The sequence below is a fragment of the Hemitrygon akajei genome, chromosome 15 (assembly GCF_048418815.1).
Source record: "Hemitrygon akajei chromosome 15, sHemAka1.3, whole genome shotgun sequence".
NCBI classification, from domain to species: domain Eukaryota; kingdom Metazoa; phylum Chordata; class Chondrichthyes; order Myliobatiformes; family Dasyatidae; genus Hemitrygon; species Hemitrygon akajei.
Genome location: NC_133138.1, coordinates 16,378,554 through 16,400,210, shown reverse-complemented (window position 1 = coordinate 16,400,210; position 21,657 = coordinate 16,378,554). Strand labels below are relative to the sequence as shown.

Here is a 21,657-nt window from a genome sequence, read left to right as displayed (position 1 = left end):
TTCCTTTTCATTAAGCTAAGGATGATCGGAAATAAAATCAGAAAATGCTAGGAATGTGCAGAAGGTTGGGCAGCATGTGTGTATTGAGAAACAGAGTTATTGTTTCAGGTTGAAAACCTTTCCTCAGAACTGGGAAAGAGAGAAAACAAATTAGTTTTAAGTTACACACACAAAATGCTTGAGAAACTCAGAAGGTCAGGAAGCATCTATGGAAAAGAATTAAGCAGTCAATGCTTCGGGCTAAAACTCTTCTTCAGAACTGAGAAGGGAAAGCGAAGATGCCAGAGTAGAAATGATGGGGGAAGGGAGGGAGACCAGCTGGACGGTGATAGGTGAAACCAGGTGAATGGGAAAGATCAAGAGAAAGAGAAGAAGAATTGGATATGAGAGGAGAGGGGAACCATAGGAAAAGGGGAAGGAGGACAGGACCTAAGCGGAAGTAATAGGCAAGTGAGAAGGTCAGAGTGGAGAATACAGAAGAGGAGGAGGGTAGAATTTGTTTACCGGCAAGAGAAATCAATATTTATGCCATCAGATTGGAAGGTTACTAGAGAGAATATAAGGTGTTGCTTCTCCACCCTGACGGTGGCCTCATCTTAGCACAACTTGCAGAGTTGCAGAGAGCAAAAAGTAGGACAAAATAATTATTTCTGATATGGAGAGGTCAGGGTTACAGGATTGACAATTTATTGATGCATCTGTCTATAGATAGATTAATAGGGGATGTTAGAAAGTGGTATCACAAACAGGAACATTAAAAAGCTACAAGATGCAGACCAGAAAATTAGGGAGCGCCCAGAAGATCTATCAATGATATAGACAGAGAGCAAACCTAAGTTAATATTAATGTTTGATAACCTACAGCGAAACTGGCTGGTTCTAATACAAATTGAGAAAGTGAAGTATTTGAAATTATTGAATTTGATATTGAGTTAGAAAGGCTGTAATGTGCTCCAATATAACAATGCTCTTTCTCAAACTTACATTCGACCTTATCATGATTGTGCAGCAGGCTACAGACAAATAGGTCAGAGTTAAAATGGCATAGGGAAATAAAGCAACAGGCAACTGGTAGCTCACAGTCATCCCTGCAGACTCAACATATGCTTTGCACAGCAATCACCCAGTCTGCATTTGATTTGTCCAATGTACAGGAAACCACATTGGGAACACAGAGTGCAATATACAAAGACTGGAAGTGTAATTGTGATAGTTGCTTTATCAGAAAGAATTGTTCGCATTCCTGAGTGGTTAGTGAGTAAGAGGTAAAAGGACAGGTACTGAATCCCCCATGAAGAGATTAAGCTACTTGTATAATTTTATGCCCTGATGAGTCTATTAAATCCATTCTCATTTTTATTATTTATTTCTGTGGATCATCTTTATTATAATAAGTAAAATAATTATCATAATACTAATTAATAGCCTGTAGGTCTCATATGCTGTTGTTAGCTCTTCAGTGACTTCATATCAAAATGGAAGCATTATCAACACTGATTTAGTACAAAATCTGGTCTGATTATTTGGTGCAGTTCTCAAAGGTGTGTAGCCATCTTGTGTTTATGGCACATCACCTTTCCTTCAACATGCATAGCCATCTTTAAAGTATGTCAAAGCTATGAACAGAAGCCCATTTGGTGTGCAGCATTTTGCTTCCCAAAGAGTGAGAACTGTTGAGTTGCTGTAATGTCAGATAGCTTTTCCTGGATATCTTTCCAAAGTGTCATCTACCTCCTCAACTGGAGCTTACAAGTCACTTTTTACATTGTGAAGAAGAACTCCCATAATTTTCTAACAAATATTTATCTCTCAAGAATAAAATATATCATAATAAATAATAGAATATCTACTCATTTCTCTAATTATTATTTGTGAGACAACAGCTGAGAGAAATTAATTGTCATGTTTTCTAACTTTAGAATTGTTCAACATATCAAAAGGACATAAAATGATCTTTGATTTTCTAAGGTTATGAAAGATGTAGTACATATAGTTTAGCAAATCTCTGGCTCCTATCAATAGCTTCATAGCACTTGCTATTTAAGGAAAATGTAGATGACAGTGATTCACACTTAAGTTGTTAGGTTCAAGTTTATATCTAGAAGCATGAAACATAATTTTATTTTGTTAATTTCAGGTGAAGCTGAACTTTGAAGTCACAGAATGTGCTCAGGTTAGTTTGTGTAATCTTGATCAATGTTACCCTGCTCTGTTGTGCCATCTTAATCAGTGCCACAATGCGCCTCTAGTGTCCCCCTGTAATACCAATGTGATCGTGGTCACTTGGTATTATCCTCTTCCCTTTAACCTGCTCTATTAATTCAGTTCTTTTGCTCCTAGTAGGATCTCCTTTCCCTTCAGATCTTGTACACTGAACGTTAACCTGCTCCTTGGGTGCTTTATTACTTCCTTGGGGCTTTCCATCTCCGTATTATCCTCAATAAGCAGTGCTAGAAGAACACTGTCAGTCCAGCAAAGTCTATAGAACAGAAACAGTTAACATTTCAGATTAAAAACCCTTCATCGGAGCTGAGGCTGGAGTTATGCTGCTCTCTTAGTTTTCTAGCCTTTTTAGTTATGTTCTTTCCCAGTTTTACCCTGATTCTACGCCAGTATTTTCACATTTCTACTTGTCTTTCTGTGTTACCCTGCTCTCTGTGTTATGCTCTTTCTCTCTTTTCTATTCTGCTCTTTGGGCTACTCCAACCGTCTATGCTTTATTCCTTCCCTGTTCTCTGACTTAGTTATTCTTCTGTCCGTCTGTTTCCTGATCACTGCTGTTTTTCGGGTTACCTTTCTCTTAAAGTGCCAACCGGCCCTGCTACTCTGTCTGTAATATACCACACAGTTAATGCTACCCCGTTCTCTCTACGTTATGCAGATCTCTCAACCTAACTCAAATGTCTCTGTATCATCCAGTCTCAGGGTTATTCTGTTACCCTGGACAATCAATGTTGTTGTAGTTTATCAGCATCACGTTGGTCTATCTCCTCAGCGCTGCATGGCTCTGTCAATGATAAGTTTCTGTCTGTCTGTACACCCCTACACATTATTCATTCTCCTGCTTATGAAGTTTTTTTTCTCTTTCCGTTAGTGAGTCAGTAGCATTCTACTCTCTCAGGGTTATCTTGCTCCTCAAGAGTTACCCTCATCTCACAATGTTATCCTTCTCTCTCAGTGTTAACGTACAAACAATTGAAATGGCAGTAGGTGCAGGCCATCCGATCTCTCACACTTGCTCCACCAATTACTTCTGCGCCACTTTCCTAGAATGACCCTACATCACTAGATTCTCTTACCTAATACATAAATCATCCACCTTGATTAAATATTCTGCCTCCCCATCCCTGGCAATCAGTGATACCAAACAAGCTCTCAGCAATGATTCAGTTCAACCAGGATATCACTCACTTCTCTGATCCCAGAATGCCATGAAAACCTCTGACAGGATGCAAGTCTGGACTGGAACCACACTTCCTAAGAAAGACTTTGTGGCTTTGTAACAAACATTAAAAATATGTCCGATACATGACAATGCTATTGAAATTACTCTGCAAAGAAATAATCAACTATCAACAAAGTAAAATCTATGTGAACACATTATGGTAATAATAAAATAGCCTGAAGTGGTAAAATTAAAAATCCACTGAAAGCTTAATATCTGATTTCCAAATCAGGAATTCCCATGCAAATTCCAAACCTACTCGAGATCAGACTGGCATACAATCACACAGACCAATTCCTGGTATAATACTATGTAATCTCGGCAGGTCCAAGCCCACCATGGGCCTCCACAGAGTGGCATATTCAATGGCTTCTGGCACTCATCTTGAAGTGACTCATGGTGGGTCTGTGTTAGCTTAGAACGTACTTCACCACGAGCAGCTGAATGCTCACAGTTCCCTTCAGACCAACAAGTCAGCAGGATAGATAAAAATAGACATCTCAGTAAATCCCCAAATTATGCCTTATATATTCTGACAGTGAGATGCTTCATGCTGATAGCCTTGATGAGTTTGATTTTATCTGATGGGAACGGTTAATTGGAAATAGCTTTTAACTACTTCTGAGGATCTGATTGTTTTTCTAGCACTCTGACATTTGGCTGCAATTCATTTTCATGACTTGGAAGCCCTTACTAAATTCATTTTTCTGATAAAGCTTTTCCTTTGAATTACAGGGACCACTCTGAGAGAGTAAGAAAGTGTTGGGCTCTTCAGCCCAACAAGTCCATGCTAACTATCTGGTGCTTATCTATACTAATCATAATTAACAAAATCAAATCGAGTTTTTGTCAACTGCGCAAGTACTGTACAGCTATGCACAATTGCAATGAAAATTACAGAATCATAGGCACATAATATCAGATGCATTCACAAGAAAAAAAATTAATTAACAGCATAAATTACCCAAATAATACCATAAGTTATATTGGCACTTGAGCCAAAGCTTTCAAAGCCTTGGAAGTTGAATTGTTATCCAGATACTTCATAAATATCATGAAAGTTCCTTCTTCCACCATCCACTTTTCAGGCATTGGGTTCCAGATTCCAACTATTCTCTAGGTGATGAAGTTCTTTCTCAGATCCTCACTAAATCCCTTACAGGACACTTTCCCCTGATCCAGTGTCCACTAAACTTCAATATTTGTCACGGTTGAAGAGGGTTGGGAGATGGATGTGATCATCCCATTCTCCGTTTCACACAATGAAATCCAGCAAGTACAAGTGCTTCTCCTCCTCACTGTCTGATCGGATAGAAAGAAGTTTTCATCATTTCCCAATGTACTAGTGTCCATTTTTTTCCCCATTTTCTCTTGCAGCATGGAAACCATACCCTGTTGATGGAAAACCCCAGAACAGTCTTGCTGCAAAAGGTTTCCGGAGTGTAAGACCGAAATTCCTTGAATCTGCCAAGAAACCAGCAGTCCAGGTAAATTCTATGTACTGTGAAATTGATCTTATAATAATCTTGACGATAACATTTATTGTAATATAAAGTACTTATTCATTCTCCATAATGTCAGCTGATTACCTATATCCAGCCGATTCTCTACATCCAGCTCATTCCCTACATCCAGCTCATTCCCTACAGCCAGCTCATTCCCTATATCCAGCTCATTCCCTACAGCCAGCTCATTCCTTATATCCAGCTCAATCCCTACAGCCAGCTCTTTCCTTATATCCAGCTCATTCCCTACATCCAGCTCTTTCCTTACATCCAGCTCATTCCTTATATCCAGCTCATTCCATATATCCAGCTCTTTCCTTATATCCAGCTCATTCCCTACAGCCAGCTCATTCCTTATATCCAGCTCAATCCCTACAGCCAGCTCTTTCCTTATATCCAGCTCATTCCCTACAGTCAGCTCATTCCCTATATCCAGCTCATTCCCTACATCCAGCTCATTCCCTACATCCAGCTCATTCCCTACATCCAGCCCATTCCCTACATCCAGCTCATTCCCTACAGTCAGCCCATTCCCTACATCCAGCTCATTCCCTACAGCCAGCCCATTCCCTACATCCAGCTCATTCCCTACATCCAGCCCATTCCCTACAGCCAGTTCATTCCCTACAGCCAGCCCATTCCCTACATCCAGCTCATTCCCTGCATCCAGCTCATTCCCTACAGCCAGCTCATTCCTTATATCCAGCTCATTCCCTATATCCAGCTCATTCCTTATATCCAGCTCATTCCCTATATCCAGCTCTTTCCTTATATCCAGCTCAATCCCTACAGCCAGCTCTTTCCTTATATCCAGCTCATTCCCTACAGCCAGCTCTTTCCTTATATCCAGCTCATTCCCTACAGCCAGCTCTTTCCCTACATCCAGCTCATTTCCTACATCCAGCTCATTCCCTACATCCAGCTCATTCCCTATATCCAGCCCATTCCCTATATCCAGCCCATTCCCTACATCCAGCTCATTCCCTATATCCAGCTCATTCCCTGCATCCAGCTCATTCCCTATATCCAGCTCAATCCCTACAGCCAGCTCATTCCCTATATCCAGCTCATTCCCTATATCCAGCCCATTCTCTACAGCCAGTTCTTTCCCTATATCCAGCTTTTAATTTTCTCCAGCTAATCGGCATATGTGAGACTGGCTCAAACCAAGCATTTATAATGGGTTAACGCCAATGTTAAGACAGCATTGGGAATAGCTTTAAAGGAAAGTTTTTCTGATGAATACTAATAAAACAAATCCCTGTGAAGAGTTATTCAGCTTTGTACTGTTTCATTAAATATTATGATTTTCTTAGATATTTCATGGGCAGAATATGAATTTTAAACAATCCAGAATAAATTGAGTTTACATTAATGGACTAGAATTATCTTGAGTCTATACTTCTACCAGCATCACTGTTTTGTATTTGTATAGTTAACTTTGTTCCTGGGACTTGAAGTGTTTGCCTGTCATTTTCTTGAACTCTCGTGTTTTATTTTTCATAACCTTGCCACTCCTGGCTTCTGTTGTCACTGCCCAGTGACACTACAGCCTGTTACACTCTCTTCTAAATCAGGCTGACATTTCTCCAGCTTCTGATATTCATGGATCATTCCAGTTTGATTATAACCTATGTCGCTCTTATAGATGATAATCTATGTAGCTATGTAGGAGTACGTTCCTATCCCCTCCCAGGCCTTCACACTCACTCAGCACAATCAAGACCACATGGTTAGCAATTCTTTATCCCAGTAACATGTCAGAGCTTTACTACAGAAAAACATCCCAAAGCACTTTACAGAGTTGCGGGAAATTCGGCAACAAGCCAAAGCAATAAAAGTTCAGAAGGTTGTCCAAAGGATTACTGAGATGGTTGATTTGAAAAGAAGGAAAGGAAATGGTGAGGTGGTAAGTTTAGGGAAGAAACTCAGTGGAGTATGACAAAGGCGGAACAGAGAGAGGGGGATGATTGAAAAAGCAGTTAGAAATATGGGAACATAGAAAACCTACTGCACAATACAGGCCCTTTGGCCCACGATGCCGACTCAAACATGTATTTGTTTTAGAGATTACCTGGGGGTTACCCTCAGCCCTCTATTTTTCTAAGCTCCATGTACCTATCCAGGAATCTCTTAATCCACCTCCACCACTGTTGGCAGCAGCCCATTCCACACACTCACCACTCTCTGTGTAAAAAAACTTGCCCCTGACATTTCCTCTGTACCTTCTTCTAAGCACCTTAAAACTGTGCCCTCTCGTGTTTGCCATTTCAGCCCTAGGAAAAAGCCTCTGACGATCCGCACGATCAGTGCCTCTCATTAACTTATACACCTCTATCAGGTCACCTCTCACCCTCTGTCACTCCAAGGAGAAAAGGCGAAGTTCACTCAACCTATTCTCATAGGGTATGCTCCCCAATCCAGTTATGGAAATTAGAAACTCAGGGTGATTACAAAAGATGGCATCGGGCATCAGTACTATTCAGATACTAGGGCCAGAAAGTTAAATTTTAGCCTTTAAAAGATAATGTATCAGCAAAAGCAGAGCAAAATCATGAGAATTTGTGAATTACGTGGAATATTTTGAGTATTTTTTTTCAGTTTTAGCAGAAATGATAGCTGAATTGGAGGCGATAATTGTGTATAGCTACGTATTACTGTTCATTCATGTAAGTCTACCACTCATTTGGTATTTTTGCACATCAGCTAGTTTAAATTAAACAATGAATCTACACAGGCGTGGCCCTATTAAGAGCCACAGCTTCAATTAGCTGTTTGCTCACGTAGCAAAGTGGCACCCCTGTAATGATCGTTACAAAATGAGAGATCAAAAAATGATTCAAATTTCAATGGAGTTCATCTAATGCAGGCACGTATAACTATTTCTTTTGTCCAACTACCCAGACATCATCTACTTACAGCCTTTTACCTTCTTTGGCATAATTCATTTGGTCAAGTAGCAACTTCAGTGTAGACCACACAGTTACTGATCCTTTACATGGACACCTTCGATTGATATAACATGCTTAATACAATAAAAGACATCTAAGGCACATCACAGAGGCAGAAGGAAAATAGGCAACATGCTGCCTGTCATGTACTGAAATGGTAAGGCTGGTTAATGTAATTTGACACTTGGTAAGTATGGTGATGATGTCATTAGTCTGGGACAGAACAACATGCGATGTGAGGGAGCGTGGGAGCAAGAATGAGAAATAAAGGCACATTCAGAGCATATGGCATTGAGTCATGATATATGCACTGTCTAATTACGTACTAAGATAGGTTGCAAATACACAACAGTGGCGACGAGGATACGGAATTTGAAAGTAAGTTGTTAAGAATAGAGGAATTAGGGATCCAAAACTTTCAATGTTTTGTGGAGCCAGCAATGCTAGGTCCAAGCTAGACACGGTGGCTCATCTCATTTGAACTTTATGCGGACGGTAAAGGACTGATAGTGGACGATAACGCAACAGATAAGACAAAACAAAGATGCAGAGCAGTACTGTTACACCTTGCAGGACCAGATGTGCAGGATATATTCTCAACACTACCAAACATGGGACAAGTCACAGACTAGGTGGCAGCCGTGGATGTGTTGAATGCTTACTTCATTCCCCAGGTCAGCACTACGTTTGCCCATCAGCATTTTCATCATCTTGCCCAAAAGCAAGGTGAGATGTTTTAACAGTTCTCTACTTGCTTTTCGAATTGACACAGACAACCAATTCAGGGATGCCGTATTGGAAAATGTAACTCAGTCTCTGTGCGGGGAAAACTACTGGAGAATATCCAGGGTCTAACACTTGCCCGCACACTGAAAATAACGGCACAATGTGATAAAGTAGAGGAACAGTTGTTAGCCATGTCACTTCAAGGGAGCCAACCAGAGCCTGTGCACAGTGTTTCACACCGTGAGGACAGAACACATGGCAAAAAGACAGAATACTAATACAGATGAAAGGAAATGCCACAGATGTGGAAACACAGATCACCTGGGTAGAGATCCAATGTGCCCAGCTCATGGACAAACGTGCAGAGAATGCATTGGAAATGACCACTTTGCAAAAATGTACCCGACAAAAGGATTAAACACACAAAAGTGAACAATGCTGAGGCTGAACAGAAGTAATTTGCATTTGTTGTTAATGAGACAGAGTCATCTGAAAAAATTACTTTTAGTGTAGTGGGTGTAAATCTGCGCAAGTTAGATTCAGGAGCCAGGAGTAATATACTGGGTGAAACTGTGTGGGGGAAAACTTAAGTCAGAAAAGATAAAGTGCCATTCATATATTCCGAAGCATAAGAGAAAGCTGTCCCCATATTCATCTAGCACTTCACTGGAGGTTTGAATGTGAAATAAATATTGGAATTAGAACAGACCAGGCAGAGTTCATCGTGATAAAAGGCAATGGTGAACCACTCCTAGGTAGAAAAACAGCTACAAAACTGGGTATGTTAAAGATTAGAGAAAATGTGTCAGCAGTGACAGACATTAACGAGTCAGTTAAGCTGCAGTAACCAGAAGTGTTTGAAGGAGTAGGAAGGCTGAACGCTAAGCAGATCAGCTTGTACATTGATCCAAAGGTTAAGTCTGTGATACTCAGATGAATACCTTACAACTTAAGGGAGGCTGTCAAGAAAAAAAATTGAACACTGAAGAAAATGGACATCATCAAGAAAGTTGAAGGCCCAGTTCCTTGGGAAACTCAATAGTAATTTAACCAAAACCCGACAAGGACGTCGGAATGTGCCTAGAGTTCAGAAGGGAAAATGAAGCATTTGTGAGGGAGAAATATCCCACTCCACTGTAGATGAGATACCACAGGGTATGAATGAAGCTGCAGTGTTTAGCAAACTAGACTTGAAAAGGGGCTATCTCCAGCTAGAACTGACTCCAGAATCTAGGGAGATAACTGATGCACCATCAATAACTCTCGGAGACGTGAAGTGAGAGATAGGCTTTTATTAGCTGGAAGAGAGCAGTCAGCAGCAAGAGACCATCACGCAACATCCTGGAGACTGAGGGAGGAGCAGTGCCTCCAATCGCCTTTATACAGGGGTCTGTGGGAGGAGCCACAGGAGCAGTCAACGGGGAGGGGGGGGGGGGGGTGCCCAGACAGGTATATGTAGTTGACCACAATAACCACTTTTGCTGTGCGTAATGGGGTGTATAGGTACAAGAGACTGATATTTGGTGTGTCATCAACCAGTGAGTAGTACCAGCATGAGACAGCAAATGCTTTAGCTGGAGTCAAAGGAGTTGAGAACATCTCAGATGGTGTGATTTTACACGTGCCTAACCAAAAACTGCATGATGACAGACTACACACTTAAAGAGACTCGCAGAGAGTTGATTGACACTGAACCTGGAGAGATGTCAGTTCAACACGGACAGATTAGTTTTCATGGGAATTCTCTTGTCACAGAAAAGCATCAGACCAACTTGAGGAGAGAGCGTGAGCAGTAATGGAGGCTCACGAACCACAAAATGCCACAGAAGTGAGGGGTTCCAAAGGTCTTGTTGGTTACAGCAGCAGATTCATACCACAGTTTGCAACTTCATCAGAACCACTGAGGCGATTGTTCAGGAAGGACACCCAGTTCAAGTTCGGAGAAGAACAGAAACAAGCATTTGAAGCTCTAAAAGAAGAGCTAGCAAGAACAGGTATATTGGCCTATTTTGATAAAAAAAGCACCAATTAAAGTAATAGCAGATGCCAGTCCAGTTGGTCTGGGGACAGTATTCATATAAAAACAAAATGAAGAAATGGTACTGTCTGCTATGTGAGCCATAGTCCAATAGACTGTGAACAAAAATACTCACTAACAGAGTGAGAAACATTAGCACTAGTACGGGCCTGTGAAAGACTTCATCCTTACTTGTATGGGAGAAAATATGGCCTGATCACAAACATTTGGAGATGATTTACAGTCCAAGATCTAAACCAGGCAAATACACAGAGTGATGGGTCTTGAGATTGCAACCATATGATGACAGAGTCATACACATGCCTGGGAAAACAGAACATTGCAGACCCACTGTCTGCTTAAAAAGAGAGACACAAACAGGATTCAAAGGAATATGTCCAGTTCATAGCCATGAGTGCTGAGCTTAAAGCCCTGACAACACGAGAAGCAGAGAGAGCATCGGCCACCGATCCAGAGCTGCAGAAGGTGCATAAAGCCATCATGAATAGACACTTTGAAAACTGTAAGGCATATGTGTCCTTTGCAAATGAGGTGTGTGTAGTGGGTCATCTTACCCTCAGAGGGACAAGGATTGTGTTACATAAATCCTTGCACACACGGGCACTTGTCCTGGCTCACGAAAGACCCTTTGGAATAGTTGGTACAAAACAGCATCTCAGAACCAAGGTACGGTGGCCTGGTATGGACAAAGCAGCTGAGAAATACTGCAAAACTCGCCGTGACTGTCAAACTGTATCTAGACCCAACCCTCCAGAACCACTAAAACTGACACCATTTCCAGTTGGTCCTTGGCAGGAGGTAGCTGTTGATTTGCTTAGACCATTACCAACAAACCGTTCCATTCTAGTAGTAGTCGATTACTGCAGCCAATTTTATAACATGACATTTTGAGCTCTGCAGCTGTGGAGAGAGTTACTGACAGTCTGGAGAACATTTTTATATCTGCCCAAATCTATCAAATCAGATAATGGACCTCAATTCAGATCTGAACAGTTCAAGGAATATTGTGAGAGTAATGGATCAAACACCTGGAAACAGTACCAAAGTGGGCTCAGGCAAATGGTGAAGTGGAGCACCAAAATGCATTGCTGACAAAAAGGACTGGGATTTCACAAGCAGAAGGACTTGACTGGAAATATGAACTGAGAAAGTACGCGTCTGTGTACAGGTGTGGGGAACGTGACAAACAGGGGAAAGTCCTGCCAAACTTCTCTACAAGTGCAAAATGAGGGGGAAGTTACCAGACGTCAAGGAGATCCACATAGCAGAACTGGAAGTACAGGACGCAGAACAAAGAGGAAAGTACAAGTTGTACGCAGACAATCACAGAGGAGCACAGGAATCCACTGCAGAAGTTGGGGTTACTGTGCCTATCCAGCAAGGAAAAGTGGACAAATTCACTCCACATTTCAAGACAACACCTCACAGGCTGGTGAGGAAAACAGGAAATCAAGAGGTAGTTGAATCTCCAACTGCAGAGGAGTATGCAAGGGACACCACACATGTAAAACATACAACACAAGAGAGACTTTTGACAAAATTCAGGAAATTCAAGGACTTGACAATGAGGTACCAGAACAGGAGAACAATATGATGGACAGTTACAGACAAGCTCAAGTTCACAGTGAGCAAAAGTTATTACCATACATTGAAAGCAAAGAGAAACTGGTCGAGAGTCCTCAGAGGGTGAGAAAACAACCTCTGGAGTTTAATGAACTTGTATTGAAATAGAGCTTTAAGTTGTGGTTTTTGAAACAATGAAAACTGTTGTAAGTTGAAAATTAAGTTTTCAGTTCCAGAGTTATCAATAAGTTGAAACAGAAAATGTGTTGGTTATAGTCATGCATATCAGAGAATATGTGTTGAATTGAAATGGTTAAATCTGTGAGTTAAATGTGTTCTAAAACATTGAAGTTCATCTCTCAGGAAATGAGGGATGTAGTGTATTGAAATGATAAAGTTAGTTAATGTAGTTTGACACTTGCAAGTAGGGTGATGTCATTAGTCTGGGGCAGAAGAACATGTCATGTGGGGGAGCATGGAAGTGAGAATGAGAAACAAAGACACATTCAGAGCAAGAAGTGTTGAGTCATGACATTTGCACAATCTAATTAGGTCCTAAGATAGGTTGCAAATACACAACACCACTTTTCTAAAATAATCATGATAATCCTCCATTGAAGATGAAAGAGATATTTCATCCATAATCAAGAATCATTTTACAGTCACATGACATCTGCGTACAATGCTCACATGGTCAACATATTTTGGATAAACTATGAAACCATATATTTTACTTCTTTTATGTCCTTTACATTTGTTTTTCATCTTGAATGTGATTCTGGAACAGTTCAAGCCTGTGATTTGCTGCTTGGAGATCGTTTGGGTCTTCAGCGCTCGGAGTCTCTGAGAGAATTCCAGGAGGTAGTGGCAGCATATGCGAACTTCATGACAAGAAGGCTGTGGACGGGGCACAAGCCGATCTATGACTCCGTTTCATCGATTAAAGCTTCCATTGTTTGCCAACTAAAGTGACGAGGGAGGTTGAAACATTGAGGCCAATGTGGAAGGTGAACGCTAGCTGCCTGCCTTTTGAGCACTGGCGGGTTCACTCTACTGCCGGAGACGGGAGAACGCTCTTTGAGCACTGGCGGGTTCACTCTGCTGCCGGAGACGGGAGAACGCTCTTTGATCACTGGTGGAATCGCTCTGTTGCTGGAGACGGGAGAACGCTCTTTGATCACTGGTGGAATCGCTCTGTTGCTGGAGACGGGAGAACGCTCTTTGAGCACTGGCGGGTTCACTCTGCTGCCGGAGACGGGAGAACGCTCTTTGATCACTGGTGGAATCGCTCTGTTGCTGGAGATGGGAGAACGCTCTTTGATCACTGGTGGAATCGCTCTGTTGCTGGAGACGGGAGAATGCTCTTTGATCACTGGTGGAATCGCTCTGTTGCTGGAGAGGGGACAGGCTGCCTTTTTGCCTGGAGAGCATTATCCAGGATTTCTGCATTTTGGATATGGACTTGGACAATGGACTTTTTTTCCAATCTTACAGTTTTTATATTCTGTGTTTATCGCCCAATTTTTCTTGTTTTTTTATGCAGGGGAGGGGGATTTGAGGGATGATGTGCCTGTTCCATTTTTGTTCATATTTTGTGTGAGGAGAAGGGATTTGGGGGTTGATGATTGTGTTGACATTCTATTTTTCTTTCTTGGTTCCGTGGCTATCTGGAGCAGAACAATTTCAGAGCTGTATACTTGATAATAAATGAACTTTTGAACTTTTGAAGTCACTAGCTACATTTAAAATTTCCACCAGCATATCTCCACCATAATTTCTCCTATTGTAACTTGGATTAGACATTCTGCTATAAGGTCAATAACTCTTTCAATTTCAACATCAACATCAAAGCATGGGATTAATTCTGAATTCATCTCTTTCCAGTTCTATTTATTCTTGATTTAAGACTAGTGGTTTGATGGTTTAATTAATCTGTATACTGATGGTAGGTTTCCCTAAGGATCATTTATTGGAACCATAGATTGCTTAAAAGTTTATGAATTTGTATTAATACAGTTTGTGGATTTGCTTTCCTGGGTTTTATTAACCATTTCATGCTGGGTTCTTTTTTTTCCTTCATTCATTATTACACAGAATAAAATATTTGAATTCTTTTTTGTCAATTCCAGCATTCAGATCAAAATGTGAAGGACAATATCAAAGATTCAAATGACATTACACAAGCAAAAGATTTCCTCTCTTCAGATTTATCAAACCAAGGAACAAATTTTGTGAGCTGTCCGTCAAACATCACACATGACAATGAATCAGGTAAACTGTCCATGTCCCTCAATCCTAATCATAATGCCCCACATGGGGTAGGAATAGAAAAGATCAGAATAATGCAAGAATGCAATACTGAAACTGGTAAATCCAGACAATGGTTTGGAAATTCAGAATTGTGATGTACTAGTTCAACACCTGATCTTAGAGGGTGATCAATACTTCTCACATTGATATCTGTGACTACCTGAGAATGCAATAATCATAGACCATGGCGTCTCATCCACTAAGAGGTTGCATTATTAATTCCAGCATGGAGTTGGGCAATTTGTCATTCATAGAAAGCGGAGCCCATTAGACCAGAAAATTAAAATTTTAAGTATCTACTTAAAGACCATTTATTGTTATCTTGTTAATGACAATATTCTTGGCAAAATGCACGAATTGTTAACAATTAGAAAGAGGGTTTCAAGGACCTGATAATGATTTACTTCTACAGAAAACTATATTAATTTAATTAAAAACTTAACTGTACCAGTAGCTGACTCAAAAACAAGTGCTTGCTGCTAAATGTTCACACCTGTTTCAGAAGTGAATAATCTTAATTTATATTGATTCCGATGCTTTACTTTCTAAGAACCTAAGGACAAAAAAAGTAATTCATTGGATTCCAAAATGGACCTCAATCCAGACTATAAAGTCAAACTGCAATCTACTGGTCAGAAGATGAACACAGCCAATGTATTGACTACTACTTCTGTGATGAATTCAGAAAAGGGATGCTCACATTTGATGCCAAAAAAGGTAAGAATTGCATTTTAAAAGCTTTACTTAAGCAAATCAATAGCCAAGCACTGATATTCAGTCCATCTGTAATCTTACCGTACTTGATGGAAAAAGAATATACGATCATGAAAGTGTGTCATCGATGTGTTTTGTGTCCAAATCCTGTGTCTGATTTTTACAGCACAATGTTGGCAACTCAAAAGCTCCAGATTTGTAGAATAAAATATGCCAGTACAACAATGCGAGCTGTTTGATGACATGAACTTTATTCTCTGTATATTCTGCCAGACATCAATGGCCTCAGCAAGAAGGTGTCTGGCATGGTTAACCATAACAATGTGCAGGATATTCAAAGTCCAAATGAATTTTAGTATCTAAGCAAATGCATTTTTCCTGAACTTCAATGCCATAAAGAATTTTAGAAAATTCTGTCAAAACTCATACAATTAATGAGATTCTGCAGATGCTCGAAATCCAAAGTAATGCATATAAAATGCTGGAGGAACTCGGCAGATCTGACTGCATCTATGGAGAGGAATAAAGAGTCAACATTTTGGGCCAATGTATAGACTCTGTCTGAAATTCTGACTCTTTAAAACTCATACTATGTCCGCTAGATCTCAGGCCTGCACTGCTCCATCCACGTCACAATACCAAACAATGTTAACTATTGAGTTCAGTGTTTATTTTTCCACCACTATTCTGCTGTTCAGAAATTCTTCCTTTGACTTTAAGTTATTATGGAGGACCATAAAGTTTTATAGAGCAAAGTATAAATGAAATCTTTATCCCCTTCCTTTGTTTCTCAATCCTAACCTAGCAGGAAGTAATTATCTAATGTTTTACGTTCTGTCCTATAAATTCTGCATAATTTAGCTGTGTCTAGCTTTAAGCAAGGCATTAGAAACAAAAACTACAAACTTCATGCACATTTGAAGTTTTATTTACAAACCATAATTCTAAGAAACAAATCCTCTAAAGCAAGTTTTGAACTTCCTCTACCTACTTAGTCATTAAATTGTTTGAAGAGGTAAAGACAATGCCTGCTTTCTATTGACAGGAGTGGTCTAACAACACTAGGTGGCACCAAAACATCAACTTATCTTGGCTCATTTCTAAATGTTTTCACTAAGGAAAAGGGCAAATTCATATATAAAAAAGAGCTTGCATTTATGAATCACTACTTGAGGTCTCAGCTAAATTTGAAGTTCAGACACTCCTGAAATATAAGAATATAATGAAAGCCCTTTTTTATCATTAGGACAAAATTCTACAGCACGTTAAGCTACAACGGTGAAGGGGTTGGTGGGGGAAGGAATGGTTGATATTTTGTGTTGAAAGGCTGCATCAGGTTTGAGGGGGAAGAGAGAAAGCAGTCGGCATATTAATGAGAGAGGGAGTGGTGAGGTGGCACGTGCAGCTGATTGGTGGACTGAGGAGGGTTGAAGACTTATTCAGGTTGGAGAGGGTGAAGGTAGAGTTGGGAAACAGAGGTAGCTGGATGTTAGGTGGAAGCAGACAAACAGAAAAGGAGATAGAGCCAAACGGGACAGCAGAAAGGAAGGTGGAGAGAAGATCTGATACTTGATAACACAAATGCTGTCTGTTCTGGAATCTGATACCACCATCAATGTTGGTTCTTGAAGAGTAATCACAACAGTTTTGAAGTTAATATAATGGTGAAAGGAGCAGCAATGAACAATCCTTCTATGAACAAATGCAATTAACTTTCTGCTAATAATGCCTGGAATATCAAGAAACTCCAGAGATCAGATCTCTTTGCTTTTGAGTTGGAATTGGCAACTCTCCCAATCTGGGATGGAAGTTCTAGACATAGTAGGCCCTCGTGGTTTAAATTTAGTACACTCAGAACACTCCTCACTTCACATCCTTTACTGGCTTAAAAAATCCTTTTCTAATCCTGCCTGCTGGCGTGATGTGACTAATTACTAAACAGGAAGTGAAGAGTGAATGTAATTCTGAAGGCAAAGAGGATCTTAAAACTCTTGTGGTAAATGGGAGGGTGGCGGTTGAGAAGGAGATTAGAGAATGTGATAAAGAGAGGGGCGTGTATGGATATGGTGAAAGTTGGGGATTACCATAAAAAGCAGAGTGCTGGAAGAAATAGCAAACAGTTGGACAGGGGAACTAATGATTGGGAGGTGCAAGAAAAGGATTGCACGTCAACCTTTGGGGAAACTAGAGCTCAGGCGATTGGAAGAATGTGAAGCAAACTGAAATTCAGTATGGGTATCATACTGAGACAGGAAAATCCAGTAAAAATGAAATAGGGTGTTTTAATATGGGCAATTTGGAAAAATACTCTAATTCTGCTCGTGTACAAACAAAAAGAGGAGAAAGGACATCACTAGTATTCTACTAGAAAAGTCATTAGGGAAAGGAAATAGCGTTTGTATAGTGCACTGTTAAATCATGAGATGTTTTGCCATTTGTGACTATTCCAATGCAGACTTAATCATCACCTTAAAACAGAAAGATACGTGTATTTGTAAAATAAAAATCAAAATGTAGAAGTGTTTGCATCGAAATGAAATAACATGAGAATTCCAGCAGCACTTTATCCAGTTGTCATTTCTATCATTATGAGGGATAAATGAAAGCAGGCTTTTATCTGCTGAGGTTGGGTGAGACTATAACTAGAGGTCATGGGTGAAAGGTGAAATGCTTAAGAGAAACATGAGGAGGGGAACTTCTTCACTCAGAGGGTGGTGAGAGTGTGGAATCAGCTGCCAACAGAAGTGGTGAATGTGAGATTGATTGCAGCATTTAAGAAAAATTAAATAAATACATGGATGGAAGAGGCTTGGAGGGCTATGGTCCAGATGCAGGTCGATGGGACTTGGCAGAATATTATTTTGGCATGATCTGTTTCTGTGGTCCAAAGGACTTGTTTCTATGTCTCTATGATTATGACATTCTATGAAGGTGCTGCTTTATTTTTCAATTATATGTGTATTCCTAGTGAAATAATTTTACAAGTTGAGCTGAGAACATTTACAGGACTCAGATTGTTGGCAATATCGCCAATTACTCTTAGTTACAAAGGTCTGTCAATGTTTCTCTCACCTTCAGTTTCCTATCTTTGGAACCATTCCCCATGATCAGACCCCTTTACTGCTCTTTCATTCCTAATTTTGCTTATGCGTGGAGTACCGTTGAATTTTCTGCATCATCTATGCTCTCGTAAACCAGTAGAAAGCCTACCTAATTTCAAAGTCTTTTGTTACTATATATCTAGATTACCGGTATAATGAGCTTTCAGCTATCACGTATGTGACCACATCTCTGCAAATGCTCCCAATCAGACTTTGCAGCTCTGGTCAAAGTCAAAGTGGAACTCTTGTGAAACTCTCACAAAATGCTGGTGGAACTCAGCAGATCAGGCAGAATCTATGGAAATGAATAGACAGTTGTTTAGCACAGTGACTGTTCTTCAGGACTAAGGGTAGGGGGGAGGATGCCAGAATCAAAAGATAGGGGGAGGGGAAGGATGACTAGATAGAAGGTAATAGTGAAGTCAGGTAGGTAGGAAAGGTAAACATTGGAGAAGAAGGGATCTGATAGGTGAGGAGAGTGAATCACAGGAGAAAGGGAAGAAGGAGGAGCACCGGGGTGAGGTGATAGGCAGATGAGGAGAAGAGGTAATAAGTCAGATTGGGGAATAGAAGAAGAAAGAATGGGGAGGGGAAAAATCTTTGTTCATGCCGTCAGATTGAAGGTTTCATCGATGGAATATGAGGTGTTGCTCCTCCAGCATGTCATTAAAGAGACCCGAAGGCGTCAACCCTTTCCCATCCAGTGTTGATGTAACTGACCCAGTGTGACAGTGCATCCATTAAATAGTCTAGGGGAATAAGCCAAGTTTCTGGCCTCACTGTGCGCTGCAACTCATACTGAGGATAAGATCTGACTTGCTTTAATTGACTTCCTTAGGTTCATGCATGGAAAATGACTGCTCATCCGATGCTCTGTGCGAGCCAACAACTTCAGGAAAGGAAAATTGGGGATAAAAAGTTTTCAAGTATTTTTGAAACTTATTTGATAAAAGAATAAAGTTTTCACTTTAACAGCCTGAATAACATGCCTAAATGTCAGATGTAATTTGTTGGCTTTGAAGCACTTCAGTACCAGCAACTTGCATTAAAATAACACTTTTAATGTTATAAAACATTGCCAAGTACTTCACAGGAGTGTTGCTGAGCATGATCTGACATTGGACTACTTGCCAAGATATTGGTCTGGATTGTGATGGTAAATTCCAAGTGGGGCAACTGGTATTTATCAATTTAAGTGGCAGCAAGTCGAGGAATTCTACACATGACAGAGTCAAACACAGAAGTTGCAAAGTTAGAAAGTAAGTACGCTGTAATGTATTGTATACTCTGCTACTGGACCCATCCCCCTTCCCCACCCCCACCCCCAAGTATCTGGTAGCAGAGGTCAACCTTGATGACATAATGCTGTTGAATCAGCTTTTGGATCCTGCCTGAGGTTACGCCTGGCCCAGTATCTACAACCTTATGCATGTGAATGGGAACTACAAGGAAGAGAAGGAGAAGAGTTCCCTTTTTTTGTTTCAAATTGTTTAATGTTTTATTTAATGATGGTCAAAATCTTTTAGTTGATTTTCATAATGTAAGATATTTCAAATTATTTATTTCATTTTAATAAATTGTCAGGGTAGCTTTGGGAATGAAACCACTACTCTGCACAATCAGAGACCCACAAAACATTTTGTCTTTAGAATCACATTTGCCTCGGGCCGGGAAAATAGGAAACTCTCATCCTGATCAAGCATGGACTTAACCCAGGATGGAATCGTGATGTACCATGAGAATGAGATCTGACTTATTTGAAGCAGCAAGTTGTGCATTATGGAGCAACTTCAAACTGCAGAGAGAAATAGAAGGAGGTGGAGATGTTAAAGAGAGTATAGGGTAATGTAACTGGTGGAGATGTATATAATTCACAACACCAACATTGAGTTGGGCTTTCACTTTAAAAAGCTGGTCTGACATGATGATGTAAAGGGTTTTTAGCATGCTTTGAGATTAGTTTTTTGGTGTTCAATAAATAAGTTGCTACAGTTTTTAGAACATAGAAACCTACAGCACATTACAGGCCCTTCGGCCCACAATGTTATGCAGACCATGTAACCTACTCTAGAAACTGCCTAGAATTTCACTACCACATAACCCTCTATTTTTTAAGCTACATGTACCTATCCAGGAGTCTCTTAGAAGACCCTATTGTATCTGCCACCATTGCTGGCAGTGCATTCCACACACCCACCACTCTCTGTGTGAAAAATGCACCCCTGATATCCCCTCCATACCTACCTCCAAGCACCTTATAACTGTGCCGCCTCGTGTTAGCCATTTCAGTGCTGGGAAAAGCCTCTGGCTATCCAAACAATCAATGCCTCTCATCATCTCATATACCTAAAACATAAAACATAAAACACCTCTACTGTTTTATTTGTGAAACCCATCAGTACGTTGGTCAAGTCAAGTCAAGTCAAGTTGCTTTTATTGTCATTTCGACCATAACTGCTGGTACAGTACACAGTAAAAACGAGACAATGTTTCTCAGGACCATGGTGCTACATGAACAATACAAAAACTACACTGAAAGACGTAAACCAACACAAAAACTACACTAGAATACAGGCCTACCCAGGACTGCATAAAGTACACAGAACAGTGCAGGCAGTACAATAAATAATAAACAAGACAATAGGCACAGCAGAGGGCAGTAGGTTGGTAGTCCACTGAATCAGCTGAATGGTAGTGCCCGGGTTTTTGTCCGTTTTTGTACTCGCGCCGAGTATTTTGTTGCCACAGATGTAGTCCAATTTAATGTCCATTGGAGAGGAGAATGGACGGGAGAGCCGGCCGGCTAGGTCTTGCTTTTTTCCAGCCACAGACTCCTGCCCGCTCACCTCGCTTCCGCTTCCTCGCACACCGCTTACGCTGTCTCCACCTCCGGCCACAGGCAGCAGGCGACTCCGAGGAGTGCAGGCCCGATTCCCTCAGCAAGCCGAGGTCGCGCAATCTACCCAGCAGATTTTCATGAAGGTTTGTTTTTGGGCGATCTCTGTATTGTAACAGTAACTGGCGATGGTAGATAGTCGCTCTGTTATCCATTGCCCTGATCCTAATTGTGGCTTAAAATTAAATTTAATTAAAATTAAATTAAAAAACTAAATTAAACTAGCACCAGATCGGAAAGGCCGCTGCTGCCATTTGCTGCACCGCCTAGGGTCATTGGTGACCCTGATGCTCTAGTACAGTTCCGAAGATATTGAACATGTGGGCCAATGCAGTCGCTTTGAAACCATTAGAGTTTTGGGAGCAAAATGCCGTTGCTTCATTTGTACAAGTGGAGGCTGAATTCATG

General features: G+C 40.6%; 1 protein-coding gene across 7 annotated transcripts in view; it reads left to right on the top strand.

Moving 5' to 3' along the window:
• LOC140739191 (uncharacterized) overlaps nt 1–21,657 on the top strand; it is a 139,020-nt gene that overhangs the window by 15,835 nt on the left and 101,528 nt on the right. For 6 of the 7 annotated variants that reach the window (XM_073067240.1, XM_073067244.1, XM_073067241.1 and 3 more), the window contains 4 exons: nt 2,138–2,173; nt 4,823–4,932; nt 14,358–14,499; nt 15,089–15,255. In XM_073067240.1, coding sequence (XP_072923341.1) covers nt 2,164–2,173; nt 4,823–4,932; nt 14,358–14,499; nt 15,089–15,255 — 429 coding nt within the window. In that variant the 5' untranslated portion in view covers nt 2,138–2,163. Of the gene's footprint in view, nt 1–2,137; nt 2,174–4,822; nt 4,933–14,357; nt 14,500–15,088; nt 15,256–19,436; nt 21,336–21,657 lie in introns of those variants that run through there. The other variant, XM_073067248.1, reaches the window with a different exon arrangement.